Source organism: Malaclemys terrapin, chromosome 7 (assembly GCF_027887155.1).
Source record: "Malaclemys terrapin pileata isolate rMalTer1 chromosome 7, rMalTer1.hap1, whole genome shotgun sequence".
Classification (NCBI taxonomy): domain Eukaryota; kingdom Metazoa; phylum Chordata; order Testudines; family Emydidae; genus Malaclemys; species Malaclemys terrapin.
The window spans coordinates 94,377,259-94,392,368 of record NC_071511.1 but is presented as its reverse complement, the minus strand read 5'-3'; the positions used below and the strand labels follow the sequence as shown (position 1 = coordinate 94,392,368).

Below are 15,110 nucleotides of genomic sequence, written 5' to 3'. Positions count from 1 at the left end.
TAACTAAGTGCTCATAAGAGTTGCTAGGATGATAGCACTAGAAATACCACCATCACCAGCAGGACAAGTTCCCCCTACCACAGTAGCATCCTACTCTGCAGTCTGCCTTAATTCAGACCTAGATGAGTACTGCAGTCTTCATACCAACTTTATCTTTGGCCTCTCTGCCAAGTCTAACAATTGGAGCGTTTTGTGTCATGAGACCCATCCACAAGAAATTCTATACGAACCAATTTGTTTCACACAGCCCAACTGCTGTCAAATGACCAACACTTTCAACTACTAGAAAACTGGACTTGAACTGAGTCACTAATCTTGAGAATGGCCCTCAAACCTCTTAAATAAAAGAAAGGGGGTGGGGAGATTAAATGGTTTTAACATAGAACACACCTTCAGATGATTCTGAAGTTTTGCTGTGGTTGTTTATGCTGTTTTGAGAGTCCACCTATAAAACAAGGACAAAAGGAGGAACAAAGTTTGATTTTAAAACGCATCGTCCTTATTATGCCATGGTCAAGATAATATTAGGTATTGAAATGGATCAATTTTGTAACATAGTACTACTGCTCCACTAAAGGCCAATCAATTGTTGCAACAATACGCCAACATAAGTTTACTGGCCACATGAAGTTTCCAGTGGCTATTAATGTCACAAGACTAGAGAACAGCATCTCCAAATTTCTAATGGGCTGCATGTGAAACTAACAAGCTTAGAACATCAACAAAACTAGAATGGTCACTTAAAGAGCTTAGCTAAATGATTGTATCACCACATATGCTGTTAAGAGACCATGCTAAAGTCTGTTTCAAGCTGAAATAAAAAAAATTTAGGATTCCGAAGACTATGGGGTACCATTTTTTGCTAAACTTATACTTGTAAGTCAAAGGAAGAGGAATTCCTACTGCTAATACTTTTAAGTTTATGTATACCTCCAATATCCAGTTTTGTAGAGGTAACACATAGTATGGCTGCAAATAGCAGAAATTGAATTCTCCTACCAAGAATTATAAATGCAAGTACAGCGTACCTTCAAAAGAAAACAACATGGATTAAAAGTGAGGTTCTTTATATGCCCATGATAAGCGGAGATCCCATCAACTGATTCATGCAACAGCCACAAAAGCCAAGTGGTTAGATCACTAAAACCTCAAAGAGGATCTTTAACTTTATACACACAGGCAAAACCCCACTGACATAAATGGCAGTTTTTCCACTGACTTCAGTGGAGTCACAATTTCAACCACCAAGCATGGGTTACAAGCCATCTCTCCCCAGTCTATTCTACTTTCTCTCCTTCACCAGCCTGTGTCTGGTACTTTCCTCTACCCTATTAACTGCTCCCCCACCCAGATTCAAAAACGTAAGCAAAGACATACATGTACTTTTCTGACATCTTTAAAATTTGTTGGTGCTTATATTTCAGTCAGCACCTATTTCTTTAAAATTCAATTACAGGCTTCTATGCATTATAAATTTACCTGGTATCTTGAGAGTACCCATTGTCTCATTAACAGCACTGAAGCAGTAGATTGTTTAAATTATGTAGATTTTTCACTTACTCTATAGATGGTGTATTGTATAAACTGTCTTAGTTTATTAGAAATAAATAACCTGCACAGGTTGTGCCATGTTTGTCTTTCTTCCACAGGACAGAAGCGACTTTGTCTGTACAAAGTACAAGCTGGTCTCCATGTGGGAAGAGAAGGTTCGAGGGCTGGAGAAACGAGTGTCGACTCTGCGTTGCATAAGGGAAAATGAAGATTTCCTAGACAGACGTCAGGAGATGCTTCTACAGCCACAATGTTCTGAAGATTCAGAGCAGGCGCAGCAGGGACAGAAGGATTGTGAGGAGGTTTGGCAGCATGTGACCTCCAGAAGGAGAAAGAGGAGCGTCCATGCACCAGCAATGGAGATACAGGTGAGCAATCGTTTCCATGTTCTCTCTACAGGTACTAATGCGGAGAGTGGACTAGATGACCCATCTGAGGGAAGGGAGCAGAAGAAGGAGACTCCACCGATTGGAAGGCAAAAGATGCACTGTCCTAGAGATGGGGGTTCCACGACCACCACTCCCAAGAGGAGGAGGAGGGTGGTGGTGGTCGGGGACTCCCTCCTCAGGGGGACTGAGTCATCTATCTGCCGCCCCGACCGGGAAAACAGAGAGGTCTGCTGCTTGCCAGGAGCTAGGATACACGATGTGACGGAGAGACTGCCGAGACTCATCAAGCTCTCGGATCGCTACCCCTTCCTGCTTCTCCACGTGGGCACTAACGATACTGCCAAGAATGACCTTGAACGGATCACTGCAGACTACGTGGCTCTTGGAAGAAGGATAAAGGAGTTTGAGACGCAAGTGGTGTTCTTGTCCATCCTCCCTGTGCAAGGAAAAGGCCGAGGTAGAGACCGTCGAATCGTGGAAGTCAACGAATGGCTACGCAGGTGGTGTCGGAGAGAAGGCTTTGGATTCTTCGACCATGGGATGGGGTTCCAAGAAGGAGTGCTAGGCAGAGACGGGCTCCACCTAACGAAGAGAGGGAAGAGCATCTTCGCCAGCAGGCTGGCTAACCTAGTGAGGAGGGCTTTAAACTAGGTTCACCGGGGGAAGGAGACCAAAGCCCTGAGGTAAGTGGGGAAATGGGATCCTGGGAGGAAGCACAAGCAGGAGAGTGCAAGAGGGGAGGACTCCTGTCTCATGCTGAGAAAGAGGGACGATCGATGAGTTATCTTAAGTGCCTATACACAAATGCAAGAAGTCTGGGAAACAAGCAGGGAGAACTGGAAGTCCTGGCACAGTCAGGGAACTATGATGTGATTGGAATAACAGAGACTTGGTGGGATAACTCACATGACTGGAGTACTGTCATGGATGGATATAAACTGTTCAGGAAGGACAGGCAGGGCAGAAAAGGTGGGGGAGTTGCGTTGTATGTAAGAGAGGAGTATGACTGCTCAGAGCTCCGGTATGAAACTGCAGAAAAACCTGAGAGTCTCTGGATAAAGTTGAGAAGTGTGAGCAACAAGGGTGATGTCGTGGTTGGAGTCTGCTATAGACCACCAGACCAGGGGGATGAGGCTTTCTTCTGGCAACTAGCAGAAGTTGCTAGATCGCAGGCCCTGGTTCTCATGGGAGACTTTAATCACCCTGATATCTGCTGGGAGAGCAATACAGCAGTGCACAGGCAATCCAGGAAATTTTTGGAAAGTGTAGGGGACAATTTCCTGATGCAAGTGCTGGAGGAACCAACTAGGGGCCAAGCTTTTCTTGACCTGCTACTCACAAACAGGGAAGAACTAGTAGGGGAAGCAAAAGTGGATGGGAACCTGGGAGGCAGTGACCATGAGATGGTCGAGTTCAGGATCCTGACACAAGGAAGAAAGGAGAGCAGCAGAATATGGACCCTGGACTTCAGAAAAGCAGACTTTGACTCCCTCAGGGAACAGATGGGTAGGATCCCCTGGAAGAATAACATGTAGGGCAAAGGGGTCCAGGAGAGCTGGCTGTATTTTAAAGAATCCTTATTGAGGTTGCAGGAACAAACCATCCCGATGTGTAGAAAGAATAGTAAATATGGCAGGCGACCAGCTTGGCTAAACAGTAAAATCCTTGCTGATCTTAAACGCAAAAAAGAAGCTTACAAGAAGTGGAAGATTGGACAAATGACCAGGGAAGAGTATAAAAATATTGCTCAGGCGTGCAGGAGTGAAATCAGGAAGGCCAAATCACACTTGGAGTTGCAGTTAGCAAGAGATGTTAAGAGTAACAAGAAGGGTTTCTTCAGGTATGTTAGCAACAAGAAGAAAATCAAGGAAAGTGTGGGCCCCTTACTGAATGAGGGAGGCAACCTAGTGACCGAGGATGTGGAAAAAGCTAATGTACTCAATGATTTTTTTGCCTCTGTCTTCACGCACAAGGTCAGCTCCCAGATTGCTGCACTGGGCAGTACAGCATGGGGAGAAGGTGACCAGCCCTCTGTGGAGAAAGAAGTGGTTCGGGACTATTTAGAAAAACTGGACGTGCACAAGTCCATGGGGCCAGATGCGCTGCATCCGAGGGTGCTAAAGGAGTTGGCGGTTGAGATTGCAGAGCCATTAGCCATTATTTTTGAAAACTCATGGCGATCGGGGGAGGTCCCAGATGACTGGAAAAAGGCTAATGTAGTGCCCATCTTTAAAAAAGGGAAGAAGGAGGATCCGGGGAACTACAGGCCAGTCAGCCTCACCTCAGTCCCTGGAAAAATCATGGAGCAGGTCCTCAAGGAATCAATTATGAAACATTTAGAGGAGAGGGAAGTGATCAGGAACAGTCAGCATGGATTCACCAAGGGAAAGTCATGCCTCACTAACCTAATTGCCTTCTATGATGAGATAACTGGCTCTGTGGATGAGGGGAAAGCAGTGGATGTGTTATTCCTTGACTTTAGCAAAGCTTTTGATACGGTCTCCCACAGTATTCTTGCCGCCAAGTTAAAGAAGTATGGGCTGGATGAATGGACTGTAAGGTGGATAGAAAGCTGGCTAGATCGTCGGGCTCAACGGGTAGTGATCAATGGCTCCATGTCTAGTTGGAAGCCGGTTTCAAGCGGAGTGCCCCAAGGGTCGGTCCTGGGGCCGGTTTTGTTTAATATCTTTATTAATGATCTGGAGGATGGTGTGGACTGCACTCTCAGCAAGTTTGCAGATGACACTAAACTGGGAGGCGTGGTAGATACACTAGAGGGTAGGGATCGGATACAGAGGGACCTAGACAAATTAGAGGATTGGGCCGAAAAAAACCTGATGAGGTTCAACAAGGACAAGTGCAGAGTCCTGCACTTAGGACGGAAGAATCCCATGCACTGCTACAGACTAGGGACCGAATGGCTAGGTAGCAGTTCTGCAGAAAAGGACCTAGGGGTCACAGTGGACGAGAAGCTAGATATGAGTCAACAGTGTGCTCTTGTTGCCAAGAAGGCTTACGGAATTTTGGGCTGTATAAGTAGGGGCATTCCCAGCAGATCGAGGAACGTGATCGTTCCCCTTTATTCGACATTGGTGAGGCCTCATCTGGAATACTGTGTCCAGTTTTGGGCCCCACACTACAAGAAGGATGTGGAAAAATTGGAAAGAGTCCAGCGGAGGGCAACAAAAATGATTAGGGGTCTGGAGCACATGACTTATGAGGAGAGACTGAGGGAACTGGGATTGTTTAGTCTCCAGAAGAGAAGAATGAGGGGGGGATTTGATAGCAGCCTTCAACTACCTGAAGGGGGGTTCCAAAGAGGATGGAGCTCGGCTGTTCTCAGTGGTGGCAGATGACAGAACAAGGAGCAATGGTCTCAAGTTGCAGTGGGGGAGGTCCAGGTTAGATATCAGGAAAAACTATTTCACTAGGAGGGTGGTGAAACACTGGAATGCATTACCTAGGGAGGTGGAGGAGTCTCCTTCCTTGGAGGTTTTTAAGGCCCGGCTTGACAAAGCCCTGGCTGGGATGATTTAGCTGGGAATTGGTCCTGCTTTGAGCAGGGGGTTGGACTAGATGACCTCTTGAGGTCCCTTCCAACTCTGATATTCTATGATTCTATGATCTAGACAAATACTGTCTCAAATTGTAATGGCTACACTCCAGAGAACTTAATAGATGAAATTTTATGTCTACCTCTACTCTGCTATTACACGGGAACTTTACAATATATCAGATATTGCTGCTCATTTCACAAAGGCTCAGTAATCATACATGGGGTGGAAAAAAAGTTGTTTAATTAAACCTGGGAAATTAAATCCACTGCCAGAGCCAAACTGTTTGCTATCCATAGACAGACACCATACTGGCCAACCCAGAAGCCTAGTGGAGGAAACCCCTTCCCACCCCCTACATTTGCATCAAGTTTCCTTGATTGCTAGTCCTCAGAAGATTCCTCCCTGAATCCCTTGGGTGGTATAGTTTCAAAGAGAAAACGCTTGCTTGACAGTCTCAAATATCATGGCTGAGGAAGTCAGTTTTAGGTCCTGTTAAAAATCTAATCCAATCTCGTAAGGGAAAGGCACACTGAAAGGAGGGGGGGGGCGGCGGTGGCGAGGGAGCGGGAATGCTCCATCTGTGGATTCAGGAATTAAACTGCAACTTACGGCACATAGTTCAGTTAGCCATTCCTGATTTTACTTTTGTGGCTTTGGAAAGATATCTGGCTAAGTTTTACTTATTGCTGTCAGCAGGAGAAAAACTCTGCACCTAAATGGTACTGCTTGTTGGTTTGCCAAAGCTGGTCATAGCAGAAGATGCAAGGTTAGATTTGCCCTGCCTGCGCTAAACCAAATTCTTGTGGATCTTTTTGCCTCCTGTCTAAGGCCTGGTCTACACTAACCCCCCAATTCGAACTAAGGTACGCAACTTCAGCTACGTGAATAACGTAGCTGAAGTCGATGTACTTTAGTTTGAACTTACCGCGGTCCAGACGCGGCAGGCAGGCTCCCCCGGTGACTCCGCGTACTCCTCGCGGCGAGCAGGATTACCGGAGTCGACGGGGAGCACTTCTGGGTTCGATTTATCGCGTCCAGACAAGACGCGATAAATCAAACCCAGAAGTTAGATTGCCAGCCGCCGAACTAGCGCGTAAGTATAGACAAGCCCTAAGATAAGAAGAATTATGGAGGGAACAGGAACCTTTCATTCACATCTTTATAGCCCTGCAAATCTGCGGATATGAGGAGAACACGTTTGTGGATCAGATGCGGATACAAAATTGGTATCTGCGCAGGCTCTACACATCTTGGAACACACTTATGGAAGCTGGATCATTGTTTGATTCTCTTTTCCCCCGTATCTGGTTTGGCCAGGGTATCTGTCAGGATCAAGGTGATCCAACGCTGAGACTGTAAATCCTTTGGTCCCAGTATGTGATAACTGTAGCCATAACGGTCAATGCAGTGTTGTTGAGACTCCAGTCTGCCTGCCACTACGTAAATTGCCAACTACTCTCCATCGAAGAGCTGTCCAAAACAGGGTAGCAGCCTTGTACTATTAGAATCATGTAACCAAAACAAGCTTCTGAAAATCCATATGTTGGAACTTTCTTTTAACTTAAGATTCTTGCCTGTAATCTCCTAATCAATGTTTTAGTTTAAACATATTTGATTATTTTCTGTGCTCTCTTTACACAAGTTTGTAATCACGTTTAAGAGATTTTACTATCATCTTTCCTCCCTTTGGAAAACTTTGCTTTTAACGCAGGTTAAATATCACTCAATAAATGTGCTCCACCTCACCAAAAGTACCACCACTAGAATATCCAGAGACAGCCTGGCATTTATTTGGGTTAATTTTCAACCTGCCTTTATAAAGAAAGGGCAACCCTCTCTGGGTAGTCCCAACTTCCCACCTCCTGTTCATTTTTATTTGTGATGTTCCATGCACTTTAGAATTTTGTTTCTAGATCACGATAGATGCCATTTACATTTCAAGTCACTCAGCTATTTGATGTTTATTTAACAGAAGACTAGGCCTCTTTGGAACGTCAGCATTCCAGATAAATTATTATTATTATTATTATTTTTTTTAAAACCACAACCCAAGAATCTAGTGCTGCGTCACTATACTCCAGGGCAGAACAGCAGCAAAGATAGGAATAATTAGATGAAGCTCCATCAGAAAACCCATTTAAATCCACTCCTTATACTTTACCCCAGTTTACCTAAATCCCATCTTCCTGTTCCAAGTCTTCCTTTTCCTTTCTACAAGTTTCCATATCCATCCAAACAAACATTTAGCCACATCCATGTTTGACTGCTGCCTCACCTTATTTTCATGAAAAGATCAACCTTACCAACTCAGTAAGTCAGTATTTTTTTTAAAGTGTGTATACACATATGCTCTATGTGCACGCGCGCTATACAAAAAATTCTGCCATACCTCTTTCATTAGACGAAGTATTGAATTTTTAACAGCAATTTCTTCTCTCACTTGTTCTTTAGTCAGCCTTATATAATCTCTGCATCGAAGGGGTTTGAAATCCATATCTGGATACAGTTTGCCACGAATGCTTTTAAACAACATATCCATAGTTCTTGGCAGAATACCAATGTCAGCTTCTGTCCCTGTAATCAAAATACAAGAGCTATATCAAGGCCCTGTATGCTCTTGGAAAGCAAGACATTGGTGAAGAAGTTAGAATTCATCGTTCTCTTCAGGCAGTAAAAAGGAAGTAGGGGTCATTCTCCCCCCCCCCCCATATGCCATCATAGTTACAAGGCAAGCTGCACCTTAAATACCTTTGTAGTCCCTCAAGTGCACCCCTCAGGCACAGGCTTCACTTCTCTCAAGGGTAGAAGCCCACAGTTCAATCTTGGTTGGACTGACTGGGTTGCTGCCCCCCTTGTTTCCAACTGTGTTAACCCAACAGGTCCAATTGTATTTGGCACCTGCAAGCAACTTCTGTCCAGTAGACTCTGACCGGTGACTGATTAAAACAACTCAAACAGCTTCATGTATGTTTATCCAACCAAAGAGAAATGGGTTAAGACAACAAAACCTATTACACATCTGCTCTTACCTACACTTTATCCGTTCCCTGCAAGTTTATGAAGGTTACACTTAACCCAGATTCTCTCCCTCCTACCTGCAATCCCATCCTTCGCCTCAGGCGGAGACAGACTGCCCTCCTGCATTCTCTGCCTGTGTCTCTCACTAGCAGCATCTAAGGCCTGGTCTACACTAACCCCCCAATTCGAACTAAGGTATGCAACTTCAGCTACGTGAATAACATAGCTGAAGTCGACGTACCTTAGTTCGAACTTACCGTGGTCCAGATGCGGCAGGCAGACTCCCCCGTCGACTCTGCATACTCCTCGCGGTGAGCAGGATTACCGGAGTCGACGGGGAGCACTTCTGGGTTCGATTTATCGTGTCCAGACAAGATGCGATAAATCGAATCCAGAAGTTCGATTGCCAGCTGCCGAACCAGCGCGTAAGTACAGACAAGCCCTAAGTTCCAACAGCTGAATTAACTGTTTATGGTCCTTTTGATCTCTAGACTCTGGCACAGATAATACAACTGTGCGACTTTTTGTTGGTGCCTGAAAAGAACCTCTTCCCACTTGGTTGCCCACCCATTATTCCCTAGAAATTGTTTACCCTGAGAGATCTTCTAACTATTTTGTTTCTTGCTTGCTCTTCCTAACCAGGCCTTTTAATTCACTGTTTAGTCAGACAGAATCAAGCAGGTAAACCAAATTATATATCAATACAGATTTCTCTTGTTCTCCACATATGCCCTTTGGAATGAGCATTCAGTGATTAGAGGGAATGCTCATGTAAGCCAATTAGCAGACGTAGACCAAAAGTGGGAAATTATATTGATAATACTTGATGGGGGAAAATAAGACCATGGCATTAACTATCAAACTCAGAAGGACAGCTCAGGTCACAGTACCTTTTATTTTCTTACTTGACCAAGGAGGCTTACCCACTACAACCTCTCTCCAAATACATTTGGTAAGTGTAACATGTAAAAGATGGAGTGTCCTGCCTCCAAACAGGAAGATACATAACTTAAACAAGTGATCTTATTTATCTCTCTGGTGGCAATTTGCCTAAGTCTCAAAACCGTAACACTGTGTCAGTGTTATTAACAAGGAGTCTTTGCTCAGGAGAGTCTGACTAGAGCAGAATGCAAGAATACATGTGTGCGGGCAAAGCAACCTGGAAGACATTTTACTCCACTTACCTGCACTATGGTTTTTGCACCCTCTCTTCCACGAGCACCTTGCATTCATGACCAGTGACTAAAAGACACTTTGTAGTGTTAGAATTCTTTTAACCAACTGACGGGATCTCCAGGGTGCAGACTGGGACTGTGGGATCGCTTAACTCTCTCCAGCCTGGGCTGTCTCTCACAGTGCCTTACTAGTGACCAGCAGCAAGCCCTTCCAGGCGCTGTGGTCACTCAGCGCAACAGCATGTGGAGCCCCACACACCCAGCTAGATTGCATGAATGCTCCCAGAGTCACTCTGGAATCACACAGAGAAAGGCACTAAAGCCAAATCCCCCCAGCTCCCAGCATTGTACTTCAGGAATATACCTTCTTGCACCGCTCAAGATGGGCAGTGCAGATTTAAAAAAACCACACCTCCACAAGGGGTGTGGCTGGTGCACTGTCTATACTGCCACTTTACTGCACTGAAACTTGCTGTGCTCGGGGGAGGGTGCGGGGGTGCTTTTTCACACCCCTGAGCGAGAAAGTTGCAGCGCTGCAAATTGCCAGTGTAGACAAGTCCTTAGTTGTTTGCAGCATAGGTAGGGGCAGGAGAAGGGCCCAATAGGTGTCTACTGTGTTTTTTGTGCTTGGAAAAATACAAGTCCAGGCATGTTGTGGGGAGGGGAGGGCACTGCTGAGTCTCCAGGCAAGGTTGAGCAACTCCCCTGGTGTGGCCTCATGCAGGGGAGTCATTGAATTGTAGCTCCCTTGCTGGACAATTGTTGTTGATAAGTTGTTTGAAACCCCCATCTGGGTATTGGTTAGTTTCCTTGCTGTTGCCTCTGGGGAGCCAATATCTGGCTGATTCCCCAACTTACAGCATGTTTTAGTGACAGCCATACAACACAATTCTCATAACTTCATATGCATTAATAATATACATATATGGATAGAGAAATTACCTTCAGCAGATCATAACCTTACCCCGGATGCATATAAAAGCAGGCCTTGTAAGGTAAGATTACGATTATATAAAAATGAGGAATATGGGGGTTACAAGACGCTCCCCCAAGGTATAGGAGATCACACTGTCCATTTTAAATATACTTTTTTTAAAAAAAAGCATACAGTGCAGCATTACCCTAGCAACTGTGTCTCTAATGCTGGCAGTCAAACTAAATATGAAGAAGTAGTGGGGATACCAAGGGGGCTACTGCTCATTGCAATATTGTAAGCGAGTTGTTACCTATAGGGATATCATTAACTTGAAATCTAGCCAGTTTAAAAGAATTTCAATGTCATACCTGCCCCCATTCTCCACCCCACCTCCAGTATTGTGTTTTTACAGGTTTTTTTTTTTTTTTTAAAAAGATACAATTGTCCCCTGTTGCTGTTGGAAAGACCCTCACAAACACCACTAGAAGCTGGCTAACTACATTGAGAGAAGCCATTACGTGGACTATACAGAAAGTACTATCAAACGCATTAAGTACACAGTTCAAAATGAAAAAGGCTTTACTTCCTAGTATTACAAGTAACAGAAGAATCGGAGAAAACTAAAGTTAAAAAAAAGTGATTTAAATAAATTAAATTTGGTGTACTTTTCATATTGTCTGCCAGTCTCATACACTTTACTGCTTTGAATTGAGATCTTTGCTATATTCCGCAGCTTTTTGGAAACACCACAAGATAACACTTTACAGAAGTTAACACTGCTAAACTTTTTGCAACTTTCAGGTAATCCATTTGAGATCAGAAATCCTGAAATCAATTGTTACATGTTTGAGCAAGAGCAATTCCTGAGATTAATGACCATCTGGAAGAGTTGCCAGTGCTCATTAACCATTACTTCCTGAAGAACAGATGATAAGTTATCAGTAAAAAGGTTATTACTGCTAATAAAGCAATTGGTTAATTGTTTCAATAAAAATCAATTTCACATAGCACAAGATGATCAATCAGAATAGTGCTGTCATTCTACCTGGTATTTCTGGATAATTAACACCTAATACAGCAGCCACAGTTGTTTTTGTTAATTATGATCTAGGATTGAATTCACACAAGACTAGGTATGCCCTATTTTCCTTCCTTTTACAGAAAAATTTCTGGAACTAAAGGAAGGATGACATCTGCTGGTCTGCAATGATTATGATTGCTAACAGCACAAAAATATTGCACCATTGGAGCAGCATAGATTGATTTAAATCAAGTGGAAAGCCTCAATTTAAATAATCAATTGTAATCAGCTTTTCCATTTGTACTTCAGTTATTTTCTAAAAAAAAAAAGTGCACTCTTGTTGGTTATTATAACCATTAAAACATGTTGATTCACAAGTAAATTATGTCTTTACATGAGATTTGGTACATCTTTTTGCTACATAGGCTGGTAAACTATATACACATTTAAGTAATTATAAAGCCTAATATTTTCAAATTCTTATTAATTGTATATTTTAGTATGTTAGAAAATAGTGAATGATATATTGCTTATTTACCTAATAATTAATGTTTTACTCATTTGTGTCAAGCCAGATTAGGATGGCAAATAGAATTAAGTAATCAAACAAAACAACATATACATTTTTATTAAACAAAACCTGAAATGTTTTACATACAAACTTCTCTTATCAAGACATGTTCTACATTTATGACTAAATGATGTATTGAAGATTTAATCAGTACAGGGATTAACTGTAGTCAGTGAATTAAACTAAACTAGAGTGTCAGGTCAGCCTGGGAAATTTTTCAAATATGCCTAAGTGACAGTGACTGGAGCTAAAGTTCCTACTGGTCTAGGTCTCTTGAAAATGACCCATCTAAGTTACTGAGGCTATCTTTCAAATTTTTAAAAACTAATACAGCTCATCCCCTCCCTTCTTGTTTTCATTCATGGACTGGAAAAACAAGACAAGTTTTCCTGCTTTTTCAGCTCCCCATCAATAACTCAACTTTGAATAAAATTAGTCCAAATAATGAACATATTCCCTGTGCCTCCAGAAGAGGCTACTGTTTTCAAAAGCTGGATTAGCAATTAAACTCTGGTTCCAGGGGCTTAGCTGGGACTTCCTTTCAATTCTGTGGTGTGGCTTTGCAAGCATGTACTGCTTGAAGGTTCACCTCCAGTCCTGAAATTTGTTATGGTTGGCATGACCGATGCATGATTATTAGATACCCATGTCATAGCAGCAGCATCTTCTTCAGCAGTTAGGCTTCTACCCTAGTATATTGGGTTGAGACTATTAGCAAGAAAATGAGGTAGAGCAAGTGCTTGATACATCTGCTTCTTTACTGCCTGCAATTTCCTTTCTTCAGGGTCTCCTTTAGTTCCTTCCAAATTTCAACTGCATCAGTGATACAGCAGTCGTCTTTCTGCAGTTTGCCCAAAGCTAAGGAAATATACTGAAATCTATCTTCCACAATTCTCTTTAGTCTGATGTTGACTATGGCCTGGTCCCCACTAAGTCCCTACTTCGGACTAAGGTACGCAAATTCAGCTACGTTAATAACGTAGCTGAATTCGAAGTACCTTAGTCCGAACTTACCGCGGTCCAGACGCGGCAGGAAGGCTCCCCCGTCGATGCCACGTACTCCTCTCGGCAAGCTGGAGTACCGGCGTCGACGACGAGCACTTCCGGGATCGATCCATCGCGTCTTAACCAGACGCGATAAATCGATCCCAGAACATCGACTGCGTGCCACCGGACCCTCCGGTAAGTGAAGACAAGGCCTATGAGAGTTCCATCAATTTGTGAAGAAAATCGTGACAAAATAGTAGTCAGAATAAGCCAGTTCTTAATATGCAGCTCAAAACAGTCAGCCACTGAATTCCATCATACATCTTGGGGGAAAAAATTAGTTTGGATTCTCCTTCTCTGGTCAGAGAAGCTGAAGCAAAGTGATTGTTGAAACCTCACGATATTTCCATAACAACATTTTCCTTTTTTCCTGAGTAGTACTGAAGTCTTTGGCAAAGAAAACCACCTCATCAAATAAGCACTGCACTCATGTAATACATTTCAGGTTCCCTTCATTGTCTCTTCCTAGATTTTTTTCCTCATCTTTGTTACATTTGCAGCATTATCTGCAACCAAGCTACACACTAGATTTTCAGTTTTTGTTATAGCTTTTACTGCTACTTCTTCTAAGTATTCTGCTGTATGGGCATTTCCTGATGTATTAATCATTTCTGTAATATGGACAACCCCATCTTGTTGTCACACAATCACATATTACTGGATCATTGTATACATTGCTATACCCGTCAAGACTCGGATTAGCTAAACTTCCATCAATGTTTTCTGCACACTGTTCAGATTTCCTTCTCATACACTGTATCCAGCAACCTTTTAGAGAGGTCTGGTTTTCTGGGTGGAGTGTAGCCTGGTCGTAGTGATTGAACCATGTCAATGAAATAGTTGTTCTGAACAAGATGAAAGGGAGAATTTGTTGTATACATGAACTAAGCAATCTTTTCATCTATGGAATCTTGCTGTCTTTATTATATACTCATCCATGGTTTTACTTGATGAAGAAAGCTTTTTTTATTTATTTTTAAAGAATAAATAAATAAATACAGGTAGTTACTGTCTCGTGTATGTTTAGTTGCAGCACTGCTGGTGGTACCAGTAGAGGACTCTGAAGTTGTAGTCATTACAGATAATGGATGTTCATAACCCCTTATGAATAAACTGGACCCTGAAACAAAATGATAAAGAAAAAAGTTACTCACTCACTGAGTACTACTCAATGCACTGCTTTATTAATATTGTAAGTGAAAGATTCCTCCTCAAAGCTGTTTGTATCACAATTTATTTTAAACCCAATTTTATAGCAAAATAAATAAGGATTATCTAAATCTATTTAAAACCTTATCTGTAGTAACATGCCAAACTGCTTGAAAATTTTATTTTAAATGCTAAAAATTCATAAATGCCTAATAAAACTTCACTTTTAAATAGGAAATCTTTACTTAGGATGTTTGATTATATTGAGCAATTAAAAAAAATCGTTTCAGGAGTCCAGCAGTAACAGTTTACCTTTTTTTAAATTGATAGACACACCCATTATATTTTGAACACAAACATTTTGACATTCATAAGTAATCCACCTAAATTTACATTTTCATACATTTGTGCTTATCATTTACTAGCACAGTAAGACATGGTAAACAGTTCATAAAAATGGTGCAAAAATATGTTTACTAACCAATTGATCCAGATACATCTACACCATCCTCTTCAAAGTCATTGCCTTCTTTCATAGGAGCATTTTCATAATGTTGTTTCATTCTGATAATCAGGCTCTGCATCTCTTTGCTGCACTATTTACATTTGGCACAAGTTCCTTTTTTAATCCAACAGTACAGGAATTTCTTGAGAATAATCCGAAAACCGTCTTTTTTAATGAACTGCAGCCATGGCAGTTTTTCCTCCTCCAGTTC

At 42.4% G+C, this 15,110-nt stretch overlaps 1 protein-coding gene across 4 annotated transcripts in view; it reads right to left on the bottom strand.

Moving 5' to 3' along the window:
• The window catches only part of KIF20B (kinesin family member 20B), a 96,723-nt gene that overhangs the window by 69,900 nt on the left and 11,713 nt on the right, over window positions 1-15,110 (bottom strand). For all 4 annotated transcript variants that reach the window (XM_054035254.1, XM_054035257.1, XM_054035255.1 and 1 more), the window contains exons 6-7: window positions 7,887-8,071; window positions 391-445 (exon numbers count right to left, since the gene is read on the bottom strand). In XM_054035254.1, the coding sequence (XP_053891229.1) occupies window positions 391-445; window positions 7,887-8,071 (240 nt within the window). The remainder of the gene's footprint in view (window positions 1-390; window positions 446-7,886; window positions 8,072-15,110) is intronic.